Here is a 17,843-nt window from a genome sequence, read left to right as displayed (position 1 = left end):
TATTTCACTTTGACTGATGTTGAGGCGTGGGACATCAAATATGGTTGACACATAGTCATGGTTTTTGGGATGATTTGAATTTGAATCTGTAAGAAAATAAAAACAGGTTTTGCATTTAATAGATTATTGATGTTGGATGTTGGAAATGTATTAGTATTCCTTATTTTCTTTGTTTAACCAGGTAAAAACCCCCATTGAGATCCAGATCTCATTTTCAAGAGAGACCCTGGCATAAATTTGCAGAAATAGAAAATAGTAATTGATTCAAACTTGTCCATAACTTTTAAAATCAAAACACACTGACAGCGGAAAGTTAGATAACCTACATGTAAAAGCACTGAGTTGTAACAAATGCTATGCTATTCTGATACATTTATACTTAACTAACTGGATTATTTTAAACAGTACAATTATGAAGTCATGTTTTGCTATTCTTGTTGGTCTAAAATTTTATTTGGAAGAGTCTTCAGAGAGTCTCAAAGTCTTAAGTCAAGAGCCCTAAAATTAGAAGGAATCCTGGAGGTTTTTCTTTAGGTTTTTCCTCTGTAATTGAGACTGGTGCCATTGAACAAGTTATTTTTCAGTGCACAGTTCCTGATCCCATTTACTCCGACTGCTTAATAAGGTTGTAACTGTTTGACTTTGTTTCTTTGGCCACCAAGCGTGCAGTCATGGCAGTTCTTCACCGATGGGAATAGCTGCCCGTCGGTGATGCCCAGAACTGCTCCACAGAGATAGTCAGCCTGCTCTAATATGTGCGTTGCTGTTGACTTTACCAGAAGGTTGGGTGACTTGTGAACTGCGGATGCTTCATTGTGACTTTTAGTCACAGCAAATAATCTCTCACCAGAAGTATTCAAGTGGAAAAGGCAAACCCTGACCTTACCAGAGGAAATAATGTCTGGCAGCTTAAGAGAGTATCCAGTTATATTGTAGAGTCTGACAAATTTTAAATGTATAATTAGACTGTTGTAGTGTGCTGTTGTTTATGTTGATGCTGTGTTATTCAGGAGGAATGCAGGACTACAACTACCTGTACGGGAACTGCCTGGAAATCACCATGGAGCTGAGCTGCTGCAAACACCCTATGGCTTCTGAGCTGCGTAAGGAATGGGATCTGAACAGGGAGTCCCTTCTGGCCTACATGGAAAAGGTAAAGCTCACAAAAAATAAGTTTATCCCTTAGAAACTAAAACATCCCTCAGTCATCATGAATCTTTCAGTACGAATCCTTTTTAAGCTCACAGTACTATTTTCTTCCAGGTACACATGGGAGTTCGTGGCTTTGTGAAAGATGCAGTTAGCGGTGCCGCCCTCAGCAATGTCAGCATTGTGGTTGCTGGAATCCGCCACGACCTGACCACAGCAAAATTTGGAGACTACTACCGCCTTCTGCTCCCGGGAACCTACAACATCACAGCTGTGACTCCAGGGTGAGTTTCTCCACACACCACATTTGGTGCAAAATGAAGCTATTTATTAAGCAACAGCCTTTAAAGCATAGTAACAGTGTTGTAAGTCGGAAACACACACAAAAAGTCTGGTTAAAAGTCATTATTTATTAAAACTGTTTCCAAGTTAGTGATGAAATCTTTCTATATTGTTTTTCTCTTATAATTTCAGTCAAAGGAATTCAGATTCCTGAGAAATGAAAATCAGAAAAATGTCATAGGCATTTGTATTTAACACCTCCTGAGTCAAAATATAGTTTTTATAACCAATAAAATTACCTGACCAAATGATTTGTATGTCAGCTTTACACAACTAGAGGGTCAATATTTTTGCTTCTGTGCAAAATAGCTGAAGCTCAGTCAGACTGGATGGAGAGTTTATTTGAGCAGCAAGTTTCAAGTCTTGCATTTAAATTGTAACATTTAATACATTAAATACTTTGATTTAAACCATTTAATATGCTTAGCGTTTATCATACTGGACATGAATCTCTGGCCCAGTCTGAAGTTGTTTGCTGCCTGCAAGACAGAGTTTTTTTTTTCTTTGTTGCCCTCTATTTAGCGCTGTTATATTTTCCTACGACCTCAACTGTGGATCTCTGTTGTTCCTTTAGAGTTACCTCTTGGCTTCTTCTCAGATTAATGCTCTCTCCTTGCTCAGCCTGTCAGTTGTCTACAGGCTGGGCAAGGAACTACGGTAGGAGATATTGATTTAAAAACTAACTTTACTTTAAACTTCTCCATGACTCTCTCCCTGATCTCTGTGCTGTGCAATTTGTTTTCTAACACACCTCAGAGACTCTTAAAGAGAAGCAGGATTTATCCTGACATCAAATTACACACAAGTGAACTTTATTTAGTCATTTTGTCACATCTCTAGGTAATCAGTTTTACAGGATTTTAGAGTTCTCAGAATAAAGGGGCTAAATACAAATTCCTTCCACACTTCTTAGTATTTTATTAAAAACTCTTGAAAATTATGCATATTTTTTCTTTTACTTCACAGTTCTGCATACAGAATCTGTGTTGATTTGGTGATTTTTCACCCAATGTTTAAAAGAAAACGCATTGTCAATTTGTGTTTGTAGCATGACAAGATGTAAAAAAGTTCAAGGGCTGTGAATTGTTTAGCAAGAAACCACACATCCTGTCTTACTTCCTCCAAAAGTTACAAAACAATTAGTTTAAAAAGCAAAGAAGACAATTTCTCATCTAATCTAGTGGGGAATGTTCTGGTAAAGCAAAAACCAGAATAGTGACACAGTTGGGGCATCACTTTTTGTAATTTTGATATTAATGCCTAATCGTTCTCAATGTGTCTTTCTCTGTGTATGCAGGTACCTATCAAAAACATTCAACAATGTTCAGGTTATTGATGGCAAACCCAGAGAGATTAACTTTACCCTGCAGCCTGTTGTCAGTGAGGCTGCAGGCAAAACCCCCCAAACTACAACCTCAGCTCTGCCCACCAGTCACTTCGTTGTTCCCTCTACGAAGGCTTCCAACAGCAGCCAGGCTCACGCAGTTCCCACCACCCCTCCATTTGTCCCACCTGGTCATGAGCCCATCCATCCAAAAGAGTTTCGTCACCACAACTATGCAGACATGGAGCTCTTCTTACGAAAGTACAGCAGCGAGTTTTCCTCCATCACCCATCTTTACTCCATCGGCCGCTCTGTACAAGACCGGGAGCTCTATGTGATGATAATCTCGGACAACCCTAATGTTCACGAGCATGGTGGGCGGCAAACTGCACAACACAATGAGAGCAGCTGCCCTTTTTTAAGGTCATTTATACAGGATGTGTATGTATATTGTTAATGCATTGACGTGTTTCTCTTTATGTCTTTCAGGGGAGCCGGAGTTCAAGTATGTGGGCAACATGCATGGAAATGAGGTGGTGGGAAGAGAACTGCTGCTCAACCTCATTGAATATCTGTGTCGCAACTATGGTACCGACCCTGAGGTCACTCAGCTGGTCAACAGCACTAGGATCCACATCATGCCCTCCATGAACCCCGATGGCTACGAGGTGGCTATGGAAGGTAAGAGAAATATTTACGGGCATACAATCTCAAACTCCTGGAGACAGAAATCATATATTTTCTTTAATTTAAGAATTTTTTAAATGTAGATTTTGGTAAGTATATGGCTTTCAGATAGTTGAGGGTGAGTTATGCTTGCACTGCAAAACAGCCAGCAATTTCAGTGCTTTGTAAAGCGTAGTATAGCTATAGTAATGGATCTAGTGTTTTTGATAATGTAGCTTCCAGACATCAGATTTCCGACTAAGACATGGGAATAAAAAATCTGTGACGTAGGGCTGCTACTTAGAGATGCTGCATATTACACAAATAAGTGCCCTGCTATGAAACAATTAAATAATTGCTACCCAAATGCTATTGGAATGTCCAGATAATAATCTCATGCTACACTATGCATGCACTCTGTCTTCACTGATGAAAATTCATTCACCTTTTGATATTGCAGGGGAGTTGGAAAAGTCTTTTTAGTAACACAGCAACTAGTTATTTGAAGTCTTGAAGGCACCTATATTCTTTGTATGGTATGTAATACGTTTAGTGCAAGATGGTCAAGAGGTTAAGAAAAGAGGACAAAAGGTCAACACCATGGAACAAAGGGATATACTCTGTTCTTCATGCACAGTAACATTAATTTAACCATAAATAACACACACACACACCCCTCCTAACAGAACTTGTTTTTTTTCTGAAATGCGCTTATTCAGACCCATTAAAGCAATATTTCACCAGTCATTATGAACTGTTAAACATATGTGTATTTGTGTCAGGTCTTTTAAGCTTTTTCAGGATTGCTGTCAACCATTTTTTAAACCTGTCCTACAAAACAACAAAAAACATCTTTTAAAATAATTATGGTTCCTTTTGCCCATGCATGATGACTGTTCATGCATATTAAGATAAGTAGTAATAATAGTAGTGCAGAAACTTACGAAGGACCTGATGATTTTCACTTTTGGTCCGTTTGACATTCCTGTTGAACCTGTAGTCAACCGTTCAACAGTCAAGTCAAGTCACTTAATTCTTTGTAATTTGTGTGCATTCCTGTCAGTCTGTATGCTTGGGATGTTTGTCTTCTTGCTCGCTCTTTGTGTTTAAATTTAGGACCTGTTTACTTTACAGACACATCTAGTTTTTTCTCTTCACGGTTGGTCAAAGGCACTCTCAAAGCAAATGCATTAAAAAGTGGTCCAAGGGCGTGCCGTGGTGGCGTAGTGGTTAGCGCGACCCATATTTGGAGGCCTTGAGTCCTCGACGCGGCCGTCGCCGGTTCGACTCCCGGACCCGACGACATTTGCCGCATGTCTTCCCCCCTCTCCTTCCCCATTCCTGTCAGCCTACTTTCGTAAAAAGGGACACTAGAGCCCACAAAAAGACCCACTGGAGGGGTAAAAAAATGGTCCAAACCATGAAAATGCCAGTTCCATGTTCCGTGAGCATTGTAGTTATTATTTAAGAGAGCGACTAACTTTTTATAGTGTACAAAATATATCAATATTTTAACAAAAATATATTGGACAAACGTAGCTGTTTTTATGTCACTATCTCCATTCTTATTGTGAAATCCATGTGCCCTCCTTCAACTTCTCTGTTTATCTATTGAGCTGCTTTCCTGTGTGACATTCTTTAGTCAATAATAACTGCAGAAGTACAAAAGGAAGTGAAGTTTAAAGCACCAACCTTCAAACAAGAACATGCTTCAGTGACTGTTGCATAGCAGTGTCTCATCACCTGAGTTTGCTTCCCTGTAGGTGACGTGAAGGGCACCAGAGGACGGAACAACAGCAATGATTATGATCTGAATCGCAACTTTCCAGACCAGTTTGTCACCATCACCGAACCCAGGCAGCCAGAGACAATAGCTGTCATGGGCTGGTTAAAGAGCACCCCGTTTGTTTTGTCTGCAAACCTTCACGGAGGTAAATACGTTATTCAGTGTAAAAGTTGTCATTTAACTACATTTATATATTCATTTTCTATTTCATCCACTAAACACCTTATTATTTATCACCACAGTTGCTTGTTAATTACACTAACAAAGCAATGAAATGCAATGTTTTTGTGAAATACAGGCTCCTTAGTGGTCAACTACCCCTTCGATGATGACAAAGAGGGGCTTAGTCATTACAGCAGGTCGCCTGATGATGAAACATTTAAGCAGGTGGCCAAAGCATACTCACAGGTAAATTAATCTCTTCCAGGCTAAAATTTCTGCTCATAGTTTTATTCATGTGCTTATAAACTATCATCATGTACTGTGCCTGACAGAATTATTAATACCTCTTCAACCTTTTCTTGTTTTGCCTTTTTAAAGACCTGATAAATTACATACAACCACAAAATGGAAAGAAAATAATACATTTATATCTGATAAGTTTCGGCTTAAGAATTGATTGCAGTGGATTTAATTTAATGCAGTTTTCCATTTTCAAAAACAAAAAATCTTCTTCTGCTGAAGAGTTCTATAATCATTTTTGTTTGTCTGGCATAGAAAATCCCCCAAAATACATGGATGTTTTCTTTTGTTGTTGTTGTTTTTTTTTTTTTTGCAATGCAGCAAAAGTTAAAAAAGACAGGCTCACTCTTGCCTGTTCAATCTGTGAAGAGATTTGGCTTTAAACATCAAAACAATTGAATTTGTTGTTTAGTTGTTTTTGTGTTGAATTTGTGTGCAGGAGAATCCTCTTATGTACAAAGGTCACCCTTGTAATGACCTGGACCCAGAGGACTATTTTGAGGATGGCATCACTAATGGAGCCAACTGGTACACCGTTCCTGGTAGGCCTTCATTGCTCAGAGCTCATATAAAACCAACTATTTACATGAATAATATTGTCTTTTCAAGATTTGAAATGTGCCATTCTCACTCCTGCTTTGAATGTCTTAACTTTACCTAAGTGAAATCAAATAACCTCACAAAATTATGTAAAAAAACAAAGGATTGGAAAACTTTTATATAGATAATGTGATTTCTTTACAGCTTTGACATTGTAACCATCATTGATACCAAATGCATAAATGGTGTGCAGAAAATCTTTATCAATTCTTTATTATTTTGGATCCATGAATATGTTTATAAAAAGATTTGACAATCAGTGATTTAAAATCGCTGTTCATTTAAAAACATTTAACATATAGTGGGAGCATTTGGAGGTGAAAACTGCTGCCCACATTGACATTGTTCACATTTACCAAAATAATATCTTGATGAACCAGAATCCAGTGCTTAAAAACCCGACATTATGGCTGAATTAAATCAGTTTTGCTAAGAAGAATTGACAAAATTTCTCAAGAAATGTCAAACGCTCATTGCCACCATTGATGGGCATCCATACCATTTATTAGGTAACCCCCTCGGCAAACTAAATCTAAATTTGAAAACTGTATTTTGTATTTACTCATGTTATCTTTAGTCTAAAATAACTTTTGTTTAATAGGCTGACACATTTTAGTCTGACAAAAAAAAAAAGAAAGTAAAAACAGAAATGAGGAGTAAAGAGGCAAATACTTTTTTCCAGTATTGCAGACTCCTCTTGTTACTTATTTTCAAACTAGAAGAGTCCGCTGCTGGACAGTTGGTAAAATGCAAGTCAATGCTTGTCTGCCCTGGCTTTATTTTTTGGCTTCAGTCAGAGAAGCGAACTCGGTGCCAATGCCAAAAATAATTAAGACTTTATTTTTTTCCAGGTGGGATGCAGGACTGGAATTACGTCAACACAAACTGCTTTGAGGTGACCATCGAGCTGGGCTGCGTCAAGTACCCCCTGGCTAAGGAGCTACCAAAATACTGGGAACAAAACTGGAGAGCTTTGCTGCAGTTTATGCACCAGGTACAAAAATCAGGAGTTAATGTTAGCATGTACTTCACTTTCACTGTTTTCTACTTACTCCTGTTTGTTTTGTTGTTTGTCACTGTAGGTTCACACGGGAATAAAAGGCACCGTTTCTGACCAGGATAAAGTGGGAATTCCCAATGCCACCATCAGCGTGGGGGTAATAGACCACAACATCACTACAGGTCATACTGGAGACTACTGGAGACTGCTGGTTCCTGGGACTTATGCAGTCACTGCCTCTGCTGATGGGTAACGTTTATATTTCAGAAAGTTCCAGAGAAAAGGCTTCCCTTCCACTACCTAAAAAAAAACCTTTTATTTTTATCTGTAAAGGTATAAGCCCTTGACGACCTACGCTACAGTCTCAAAGGACCAAGCAGAGGTAGTGGACTTCAGGCTGACCCGCTTAAACTCGGAAAATACCGGCCATGCGTCCACTGTTCCCCAGCTGACCCGGAGCCCATCTGACAGGAAGCTCTCCAGCTTGATAAAGGAGCTGTCTCTAGACCAAGGTTTGGAGCAGCTGGTCAAGAGCACAGCCACCGATAACAGCTTCCGCTACCGACGCCCAAAAGACCTGGAAGCTTTCTTGAGAGGCCTCACACTGAACTTCCCCCAAATTACATCTTTACACAAGTGAGTATGCTGTTAATATCCGAAACCACTGACTTACAGGGTCTGGGTGATAAATTGACTTTACTGATTTGTCAAATATTGGGTTTTTGAAGATTTGATTTTTGGAAAATCTGTATTTTTATGTTTTCATCAATAGGCACCTTTAGTTTTCATAGTTCAGAGTGGTGACAGCAAGCCCAGGACTCCCATCGAGAATACAGTCACAATCTTAGGAGAATAAAGTCATAATTTTATAACTCCCAACAAAAAGAATAACAAAAAAGAAGAAACTTAAAATGAGGAAAGCTTTCTGGTGAAGTTATATTTAAAATTTTTGAGATAATGCTAAATAGAAATTCTTAATTTTTTAATGCAGCAGCATCATATTATTATCTGTAACAGGACTTTGAAGTGATTGTGCAAATTGCTGAGTATATTTGAACAAAGAAACACACAAATCGAGCTAGACATCTGCTAAGCTGATAACATTATTGAAGTATTTCATAATTAAAGCAACTTTTTTAAGATGGAGATTTTAATTTTAAGCCTTACTGCCCAGCACTGTGTTAACTTGTAGTTTTTAGAGTAAGCATGCATCATGGAATTTATCTCAAAGCTGTTAAGCAAGGTTGCTGCAAGGTTTAGCTTCATATGCTGTTGCTTGAGTTGGGTGTCAATGCATCAGTATATTTCTAACGCTTCATGTGATTTTGTGTTTCTTGTGTTTAGACTGGGCGAAAGTGTAGAGTTTAAAAACATTTCGGCTCTAGAAATCTCCAACAATCCAGCAGAACCAGAGCCGTCTGAACCAAAGATCCGCTTCGTGGCGGGGATCCACGGCAATGCTCCTGTGGGCACGGAGCTGCTTCTGGAGTTTGCCGCTTATCTGTGCATCAACTACGGCAAGAACCGCGCCATTTCCAAGGTTAGTGTCGGTATCGCCCTAAATACACTGAGCCCTGCAAACATTTCATGCTAGCCGGCACAGACAAACTGTAACAGATCACCCTAAAACATGTGTTTTCAAAATAGTAAAATACAAATGCATGACACAGTTCAGGCTTGTATTTGTAAAGAATGCTCAAATTCATGTATTTTTACCATGTTATACTTGTTCTCTACTTTGTGAGGGTCTGTCACATAAGATTCTATTAAAATACAACCAAACAGAATGTGAACAAGTTCAAGGGGTTTGAATACTTTGCAGGCATTTTTATGTGCGTTAATTTGACTTCTCTATGTTTTCTATTCTCCAGCTAATCAATGAGACACGCATTTTCATTGTGCCCTCCATCAACCCTGACGGACGGGAACAGGCGGCGGAGAAGAAATGCTCATCCAGCCGCGGCCTGACCAACTCCAATGACAAAGATCTTGACAAGACGTTTTTCGGTCCGTTATTTGGATACATATTTATTGCTACATTTCTGTCAAAGTTGTTTGGACTAAAATGCAGCTGAATTACAGTAGACGTGATTAAGAGAGGCTTGCTCCATTTTCCATAAGCTGTTTTTCCTTTCCTTTCCTACTTTAACAGGCAACTCAATGCAGCATTTGGTGGAGCCAGAACCAGAGACCAGAGCAATGATGAATTTTATTCAAAGCAATGACTTCAGTCTGTCTGTCGCCCTGGATGGAGGCGCTCTGGTTGTCACCTACCCTTATGACAAACCTGTTCAGACTGGTAACACCACTTTGTATAGTCTTGTGCTATGTAACCTATTATATCTTTACATATTATTACTTTAAGAAAAAACTTTCCTACGGTGATGATTTATGATGTTCAAGCCTTGATGATAATCTTCTCTTCATTATCACCAAACCGGATGAAATTAAATGTGAATAATTTGTTTTTGTAGTTAATAATGAAGCCACTTTGAAGTACTTGGCAAACGTGTATGCCAGGAACCATCCCAAGATGCACCCCGGTGATACTGCATGTTCCAACAACGGGCAAAGTATGACTTAATTTTTATTAATGGATGTCATGTCTGTCATTTATATCTGTGAGTTAAGATAATCATGTTTGTTAACTGTCTGCTTTCACTGTTCTCAGTGGGAAATGTCCCAGATGGAGTGATGAAAGCAGCACAACTGCAAAGTCACATGGGGAGCATGAAGGTAAGACTTTTCAACTGGAATGAAAGTTTTTAATGGAAGATTTAATAACAAAGTCAATTTTTATTGTGACTGGGTTATTTGGAAAATATACACAATATGTCGCCAAAACTATTGGGTCACTCGTGTCTAGAGACACACATATGAACTTGATTGATACCCCATTGTTAATCCTTATGACTTAATATCAAGTTATTCTGGGAATGATTTTTGCTAGGTTTTAAAGTGGGATTTTGGAAATTTTCTCCCATTCTCCCAGAAGAGCATTTGTCAGGTCAAACATTAATGTTGGATAAGAAGGTCTGGCTCAAAATGTCAAATTCATCCAAAAAATGTTCTATTAGGTTTTGGTTAGGAACATATGGTGGCCAGTCCAGTTCTTTTAAACCAAACTCGCTCATTCGTGTCTTTCTGGACGATGCTTTGAGCTGTGGGGCAGTTAGGAAGGGGAACAGGAACATCCCTAAACTGTACTCACTCACAAAGTGCTATTTCATCTTTTACTTTCTTTTATCTGTTATCTCATGTTACATTTCATTCTCGTGTCATTCCAGGATTTCAGTATGGATTTTGGACACTGCCCAGAAATCACAGTATATACTGGCTGCTGTTTGTTTCCTGCTGCTAATCAGCTGGGCACGCTCTGGGCTGAGAACAAAAAGGCTCTCCTCAGCATGCTGGTGGAGGTAAGATTTTATTCTGAATACCTATGATTTTTAGTAATGTACTTTTATATTGAAATGTTTTGTTTAGCATTTAGATTTTTTTTTAATTTCTAAGAAAATATTTTAGTATTCCTATTTTTTTTTTTATTTTTAAATTCAGTTTAAGATTGTCATTCACTTTCAGATTGCTATTTACTTGAGTCTTACCAGATTTTCTTTTTTATTGAAGCTTTCTTAATCTGCTCCCTTTCTATCAGATTTGCCTTTAAATCCTCCAACAATCTGAATTATGTAAATTTTTAACTCCCAGGTCTTTGTTCCTCATATGGGTAATGTCTACAGACACTGCCCTGAAGAAAAAAAAGTATTTAAGAGAGGAGTCTTATTAAGAAAAGCACATTCTAAAGGATAACTTTCTAAAAGTTTGGATTTATGACCAACGCAGAATTCTTAGAAAAGCATTTTCAGATCTGGATATGTAGGCAAATAGTTAAGAGATAATAAAAAAAATTTGTATCTCCAAATACAAATATTTTTGTGTTTCTATTATAAAAACGTTATGAGCAAGTGTTTGGGGACAGTAGAAATTGGTGATACAACAACCAACACATGACCATCCATCCCTAATCTATAAATATTCCCCATTATTAGTTCACTTTTACATTTAGAAATTGCCTAAAAACCATAAAGCCATCAAGTTTTCTTCAACAAGAAAAAAATAAATACATTTGGGTCTATTGATGAATTCTACAATTCTCAAAAAAAAAAAAATTCTAGTCCTTAAAATTATCGTTTGGAAATGTCCTTTTTCCTATAGTATAATCTTATCTGAGTAAATTTTATGAAATTGTATTAAAGTATTAAATATTTCCATAGTCTAATGGCATAATATTAGATGTGTGTCACAAACCACAAATGTTCTTGCTCAGGTCCATAAAGGGGTGCGTGGTGTAGTGAGGGACAGAAGCGGGAAACCCATTGTCGGAGCAACCATTTTTCTGAACACAACCCTGAAAGTCTCTACTTCTGAGGGCGGCTACTTCCACGTCCTCGTCCACCCGGGCACCTATACTATTGACGCCATAGCTGAAGGCTATGGAAGTCACCTTAAACAGGTACGCTGTGTTTTACATGCAAATACTTTATATATAGCATAGAAGTCAGAACTTAGAATAACATACAGCTTAGAATAACATACATGAACCCATCAAGTAGCAAATACGCTCTTAATATAAATATTATCTCCAGGTGCATATTAATACAAAGAATATTATTGAATACTGATGAAGTGATACTGAATGATGTATTTAAAGTTTTTCTGTTAATTTTTAGTAACTACATTATGGCTTAATGTATGAAAACTAATGAATATAGATAGCATAAGGCTAATAAAACATTATTTTTAGTACAACACAATTGGGATTAATGGTGCATTCACAGTAAACACGTTAAGCGCTTCAAAAATGCATCTTACGTTTCAAATTTGACGCGTGCTCACTTGGTGCATTCACACTAAACGCGTTTTGAGCGTGAGGTGCGTCTGGTTTACATTCAAAGTCTATGTGGAGCGTTGGACGCACTCGACGCGTCAAACGATTCAAATCGCCCCTTGCTAGACGCTGCACAAGTGCCGCAACGGCTCTCGACACGCCTCCACATAGACTTTGGATGTAAACCAGACGCACCTGGTTTACATTGCTCAAAACGCGCTCAAATGCTCAAAACACGTTTGGTTAGAACGCACTAAGATATTTGCCTGAAACCCTCTGCCATAAATCTGTGTAATATTACTTTTTCTGTTTGTGTTTAATAACTGAAATGAAGGTTTTATTTTCTTAACGCATCTCTAGATTCTAATGACTGACTCACTGGAACGTTTGGAAAAATACAAACCTCAAAATGTTTTCTTTTAAATTTAGGATTTTTAGTTTAGAAATTACTTGTCTTTATTAATTTAACATTATTTAATCTGTTCATGTATTCATCCATTAGTGTACAACATCACTTTAGAATTAGATGAATATAAAAACTTTTTACCTGCAGACCAATATGTCTCATAAAGATTCACAGTAAGGATTATAATACATTTCAAATTGTACAGATGTGTCTGAAAAACGAAACAGTCAATAGAAGTATATAGTAATAAGTTTAACAAAGCGAAAACCCATGCTTATTATAGAAAGTCTTTGGATGAATTTTACCACAGTTCCCCTTTACAGTCTATATCTATAGAAGGTGTTGAACGAAGCACACAGAACCTCTCCGTCACTTCCACCTTTCCATCTGGGCGCTCTGAAATCTCCAGTGTCGGATACGCCATCTTGTCCAGCAGGCGTTCCTTGATGATGAACCCCAGCTCCAGGCTGTAAGGCCTCTGCTTCCCACAGGGCCTGTAGAGCAGGGGATCCACCACAGAGTGATGGGTCTTCTGGAAGTCTTCCACTGAATAACCATGGATCATCAGAGCAGCACCTGAGGTCTCCTCTGTCTTGACAGCTTCGGAGCTGCACAACTGATCGGAGAGATCTGGAATAATTGCAGCATTCCTGATATACCTCTCATCCAGCGGTTTCTCAGGGTCATGCTCCTCAAACAATAGCTGCGAACTAAATGGTGGAGCCAACAAGAAGTTCCTCTCCTTAACAGTCTGCCCATACTTTTTAGGGCATCGAATGCTCTGTCTCAACTCATAGGGGAGCATCTCATTTACCTGAAAAGAGAAATGACGTTAGTTTCAAAGATTCTTCTGTTATCAGAAAACAGTACAAAAGTAGCAGTAGAAGAGAACAGTAGAAGAAGACACAGAGAGCTTCTACTCTGCAACCAATCTCTGTTTGGGTTCAAATCATTCTACTAAAATGCATTTGCCTTGTTGTAATCCAGCAACTTCATTCTTAATGTGATTTCTGTAAGTTACCTTTCAGCTGAATATATTAGGATTTTTTTCTCTCCAACAGTTTTTTTTTTAGAGTTACAAACCTGCAGCAGGTTATACTAAACAGACACACCTGCAGAAGGGATCGGCTGATTCGATGATTAGCCATCTCTGTTGTCAAAGAAGCTTTGAGAGAAGAAGATGTTCCTATTTACCTCATTTAAAAAACAACATCCTGATTGGATACAAAGATGTGACCTTTTAATTTTTCTCTGTTGAACCGTAATGTATGAGAGCGTGAAACCAGTACATTTAATATTTGCTTTAATTTGAATTCCTTAGCCCTCAATCAGATGTGAATAGACCAACACAGTTACCATTAAAACTTTCAAAAGTGAAGTTTCAATAACTTTGCATTAGCTTTCACTTCAGGTTGGAAAAAAGGCCACTCCACAAACATAAACAGTAATACGTTTTGTTCATTGCTCCAAAATGAATCATATATGATAAAGGAAAGTTTGGTAATGTTAACTTTTTTTTTCTTTTTCAGGTTTTCCAGGTTGTGGTCACTTCCCATGAAGCTGCTGCTTTTGTCCTGATAGAGTTTGATGTAGACAACAGCATATTTGGATTTCAAAGGGAGTTTGTTGTGGCCTGTGCAGGTAGTTATCAGAAGAGCCTTATGCAGATGGAGTAGTTTTTCTATGCAAGATCTCAGTTCAGAAGTTTACATACACCCATTATGTGCTCGGGTGTCATTACTTGTACTTTAACAGCTCCTTTAAAATTCAAAACATTTGTTTCTGACAATATACAATTGCAGTAAAGATGATGTATGTTTTTTTAACTTAAGTCAAGTTTGCCCAATAAGACTAGTAGCGCCATCTGGTGGACAAAGAGAAAAGTTCAAACTTAATGGCTAATTCTTGAAAATTAAGCCTTACCATAAAGGGATTCATTTGTTTATGCTGTAAATGTAGAATAAAAGTATTGGCTCGTCAAAGGTTTTCAATAAGGCACTATGTTATTTTTCTTAGGAACTAATATGTCAGGTTTTGTCTACTTTAGTAAAACTTTAATAAAAAATCTGATAATATTATCTGGCACTTTTAAAATGCATTCACTAAACGGAGCCAAATTTCTCAGGACAATTTTTGACTCAAAACTAATTGAAAAACAATAAGTTTTGGTGTGTAAGAAGATAACAAACTCACACTGGGAGGGACATAAATTCACTCAGAAGTTGAGCTTTTAAAACTCTGCAGATGTCTTCAGTTTGAACCTACATTTATTATATTGGTATTGTTAAAAAGGTATTTTAATACTATTGGATTAGTTTGTTTTGACATGCAAGTCATTTACAACATTGTGACCAAACAAACATCCAACTTTCTGGGAAAGATAACACAGGCTTTAAGCCTCTGAAATTACCTTGGTTGTACTGAAAATTTACAGACTATGGTTAAAAGCCTTAAAAGGATTTTTTAATTTAAAGTGGATTATAATGTTTAAAAGTCATTATAGCTGTTTGTTTTTATTCATCACTGCATGCTGGGGAAGAAGAGTTGAAAGCTTTAAAATCCCACAATACCAGAATTTCAGCAATGATGAATGTATGTAAACTTCTGACCTCTACTGAAGTCGTAATTTTATTTACACTTAAATTAGAAGCTATTTTGTTCCAAGTGCATAATGTTTTTGTCAGTAATATTTATGTTTTTGTGTAACAGTGCATCTCTCATTTTGTATTTGCAGCTGCCTCCATGACGGCACTGGTGTTGACGGCGTGCATCATTTGGTGCATGTGCTCAGCGAAGTCCGACCATCAGAAGGACGGCTTCCACCGGTTGCGGCAACACCGCGACGAATACGATGATGAAATTCATCTCAACTCCATGGGCTCCAAAAAGTCCCTGCTCGCCCACGAGTTTCAGGATGAAAGCGAAAGCGATGAAGAGACACTGTATGCGAACAAAATCTGAAAGATTTGCACTAGTTTGATTCAGTATTTTTGCCTTTTTTTTTGTATTTTGCTCTAGAGTTAAATCCTTAAGGATCTCAATGAACTCTTCATATCACAGCTTCACCGTCTCTCTTTCTGAATGAGTGATGTAAGCATTTTATTTGTTAGACCATCAGTTTTCCTGCTGGTGGACTCCTGGGGACGATGATGATGATGATGATGAACATAGAGTGAATTAAGAAGTTCCTCTCCGGCCTCATTGATCCTTTGCAGTGGCTTCTTTGTTTTCCGAGGCATTCAAAAAGGCCTCTGCTTGTTCTGCCCAGTTTAAAGGCCAAGCTGCCAAGTCCAAATGAACAGAAAACAAATATAGCAAGAAGTGCTGTAACGCCCAAAATAGATCTTTGAAATAAGCAACAATTTAATAATCCTTCAAAATTGGAAATTTTTTCTTTTTTTTTTTTTTTTCATTTCTTGATCCAAAGTAGAATAGCTGCACTGAAAGTGTGCAAGCCTTTGGGAGAACGACTCCAACTCTGTGCCTTGGCTTCCGTAGGTTTATCTGTCCAGTCAGACTGAAATGGATGAGACAAAGCTGCATTTGCGTTCAATAAAACTGAGTTTATGCTGGGAATTGATCCATCTAGTGGTCTGCTGAGGAGAAAAGATGAAAAATCTTTCTTGTTAATATTTTGGCACAATTTTAAGGTGACTTGCCTAGGAGTTTATCAGTTTTGTATTTTTTGTCAGGCTTAAATAAAATCTGCCCTGGACTGGTAAGTGCATAAGGAAAGTTCACCTGCACTAAGGGCTTTTACTCCACCAGAGCGGTTCCAGTTCTAAAATGGTCCGAGTATTTGCTGGAGTCTGGTTCTTATAGAACAATAACAACAACAACACTGTTGTGAGTGCCATGTTTAAAAATTTAGTTTAGTTTTTGAGCTAATTTAAGTAAAAAAATTAAAAAATGGTAGAAACTCTGGATAAATTATTAAGTTTGATTATCAGTTGAATAAGACTAGCTTTTTGTCTGCCAGTGTTTTTTTTTTTTGTTTAAAATTTGATTTAACTGATAAGCTGTTGAAATTGGAGCGTTCATTCATAGATAACAGGATTTGCATAGGTCAATTCTCTCCCAGAATATCAAATATTTACTGGTTAAGATGTTCATGGTGATGCAATGATGTGGCATCAAGATGGTTCCATGGCTCTGGAAAAGTGACCAGTTCTTTTATGAAACCAGTTAAGAACTGCCTCCAGCACCACTGGAACCACTTTGGTGGAAAAATCCCAGAACTGGAAAGCAAGCACCGTCTATCACTGCTGAAAGAATGAAAAAAGAAGAAGCTAGAAATATGTAGTGATGATTGTATTTATTATTCCCTTTTTTAATAGATTTATGTTTCAGTATAATTTTATTCTGTATATGGAGAGTTACTGCTGGCTTTTAATTGTCCCGTTATTTTTATCATAATCATTTATTTTTAGCTTTACTTTGTTTTCTGATATTTTTGATGACAAAATACTTTAATTTAAAATCAAACCTGGTTTGTTTGCCAATTAATTAATAAAATACGTCAATTGTTTTTGTGCCCCACAACATAAATTTGTAGCTCTCAAACCCCTGAAATTATCCAGGTAATATAACTTTTTCTATGTGTTTAAAAGTTGTTTCTCGTTGACTCATTTCTGTGAGAGGCAAGTTTCTCCAAAGACATCGGAGTCACATGGAAAGCTTTAAAATGGTAGAAAATATGGTTATTTTGTGTCTCTTTTAGGTTTTCTAGCTTCATAAATGTAATCAAAAGCATTTCGAAACAAACCAGATAAATCACCAAAATCAAAAACGGGATAGATTTGCTCAAACCTGAAATGCTCAACTACTTTGGTTGCTATGAAATCACTGAAAGCGCATTGATAGACAAATGCACGGTTTAGCAGCAATATACTCTTGTTCACTCCCAAGACCTCTAGCTATTTTCACAAGAGATTATTTCTTAAAATTTGTGTCGGGAGACAGTTTTGTAAATTACTTTTCTTATGCTATGTCTGTGAAGCCCCTTTGAATTCTCTATGAGCTTTTGAAAGTGTCACACAGTCTGGGTGTGAAGATTTTATATAAAGAAACTGGAACTGTAAATATTGTTTGCCAATTGTACTTGATGCTTACTGTAAATCAACACACAGCAGAACATTTCACCAGAACCTTGATGTGATCATAATATACTAACATCTGCAACAAACATGCAAAACTACACAATAAAACACCTGACAGCCA

At 37.5% G+C, this 17,843-nt stretch overlaps 2 protein-coding genes across 4 annotated transcripts in view; one reads left to right on the top strand and one right to left on the bottom strand.

Moving 5' to 3' along the window:
• Positions 1–17,843, top strand: part of cpda (carboxypeptidase D, a) — a 24,310-nt gene extending 6,467 nt beyond the window's left edge. The window contains exons 3-21 of the mRNA XM_027999355.1: positions 1,011–1,153; positions 1,264–1,433; positions 2,789–3,189; positions 3,305–3,496; positions 5,245–5,412; positions 5,566–5,675; positions 6,169–6,271; positions 7,181–7,323; positions 7,412–7,578; positions 7,663–7,965; positions 8,674–8,869; positions 9,201–9,336; positions 9,482–9,628; positions 9,804–9,902; positions 10,001–10,065; positions 10,617–10,748; positions 11,657–11,842; positions 14,153–14,264; positions 15,358–17,843. Coding sequence (XP_027855156.1) covers positions 1,011–1,153; positions 1,264–1,433; positions 2,789–3,189; positions 3,305–3,496; positions 5,245–5,412; positions 5,566–5,675; positions 6,169–6,271; positions 7,181–7,323; positions 7,412–7,578; positions 7,663–7,965; positions 8,674–8,869; positions 9,201–9,336; positions 9,482–9,628; positions 9,804–9,902; positions 10,001–10,065; positions 10,617–10,748; positions 11,657–11,842; positions 14,153–14,264; positions 15,358–15,584 — 3,200 coding nt within the window. The 3' untranslated portion in view covers positions 15,585–17,843. The remainder of the gene's footprint in view (positions 1–1,010; positions 1,154–1,263; positions 1,434–2,788; positions 3,190–3,304; positions 3,497–5,244; positions 5,413–5,565; positions 5,676–6,168; positions 6,272–7,180; positions 7,324–7,411; positions 7,579–7,662; positions 7,966–8,673; positions 8,870–9,200; positions 9,337–9,481; positions 9,629–9,803; positions 9,903–10,000; positions 10,066–10,616; positions 10,749–11,656; positions 11,843–14,152; positions 14,265–15,357) is intronic.
• Positions 12,681–14,145, bottom strand: LOC114133451 (uncharacterized). 3 transcript variants are annotated; one of them, XM_027999362.1, is made up of 2 exons: positions 13,645–14,145; positions 12,681–13,437 (listed from the first exon to the last, which is right to left on the bottom strand). In XM_027999362.1, the coding sequence occupies exon 2, from the start codon at positions 13,426–13,428 to the stop codon at positions 12,925–12,927; it is 504 nt and encodes a 167-aa protein (XP_027855163.1). In that variant the 5' UTR covers positions 13,429–13,437; positions 13,645–14,145; the 3' UTR covers positions 12,681–12,924. The 3 variants fall into 3 exon arrangements, with proteins under 3 accessions (XP_027855163.1, XP_027855164.1, XP_027855162.1); XM_027999363.1 differs by having other exon boundaries at positions 13,707–14,145; XM_027999361.1 differs by having other exon boundaries at positions 13,736–14,145.

Source organism: Xiphophorus couchianus, chromosome 18 (assembly GCF_001444195.1).
Source record: "Xiphophorus couchianus chromosome 18, X_couchianus-1.0, whole genome shotgun sequence".
NCBI lineage: Eukaryota > Metazoa > Chordata > Actinopteri > Cyprinodontiformes > Poeciliidae > Xiphophorus > Xiphophorus couchianus.
The sequence above is the reverse complement of the archived record's forward strand: the minus strand, read 5'-3'. Positions and strand labels throughout refer to the sequence as shown.

Coding starts and splice junctions, on each gene's coding strand:
- LOC114133451 (XM_027999361.1), bottom strand. CDS start 13,771: ATGGCTAATCATCGAATCAGCCGATCCCTTCTGCAG. Junction 13,438..13,735: donor TCAGCCGATCCCTTCTGCAG/GTGTGTCTGTTT, acceptor TTCTCTTTTCAG/GTAAATGAGATGCTCCCCTA.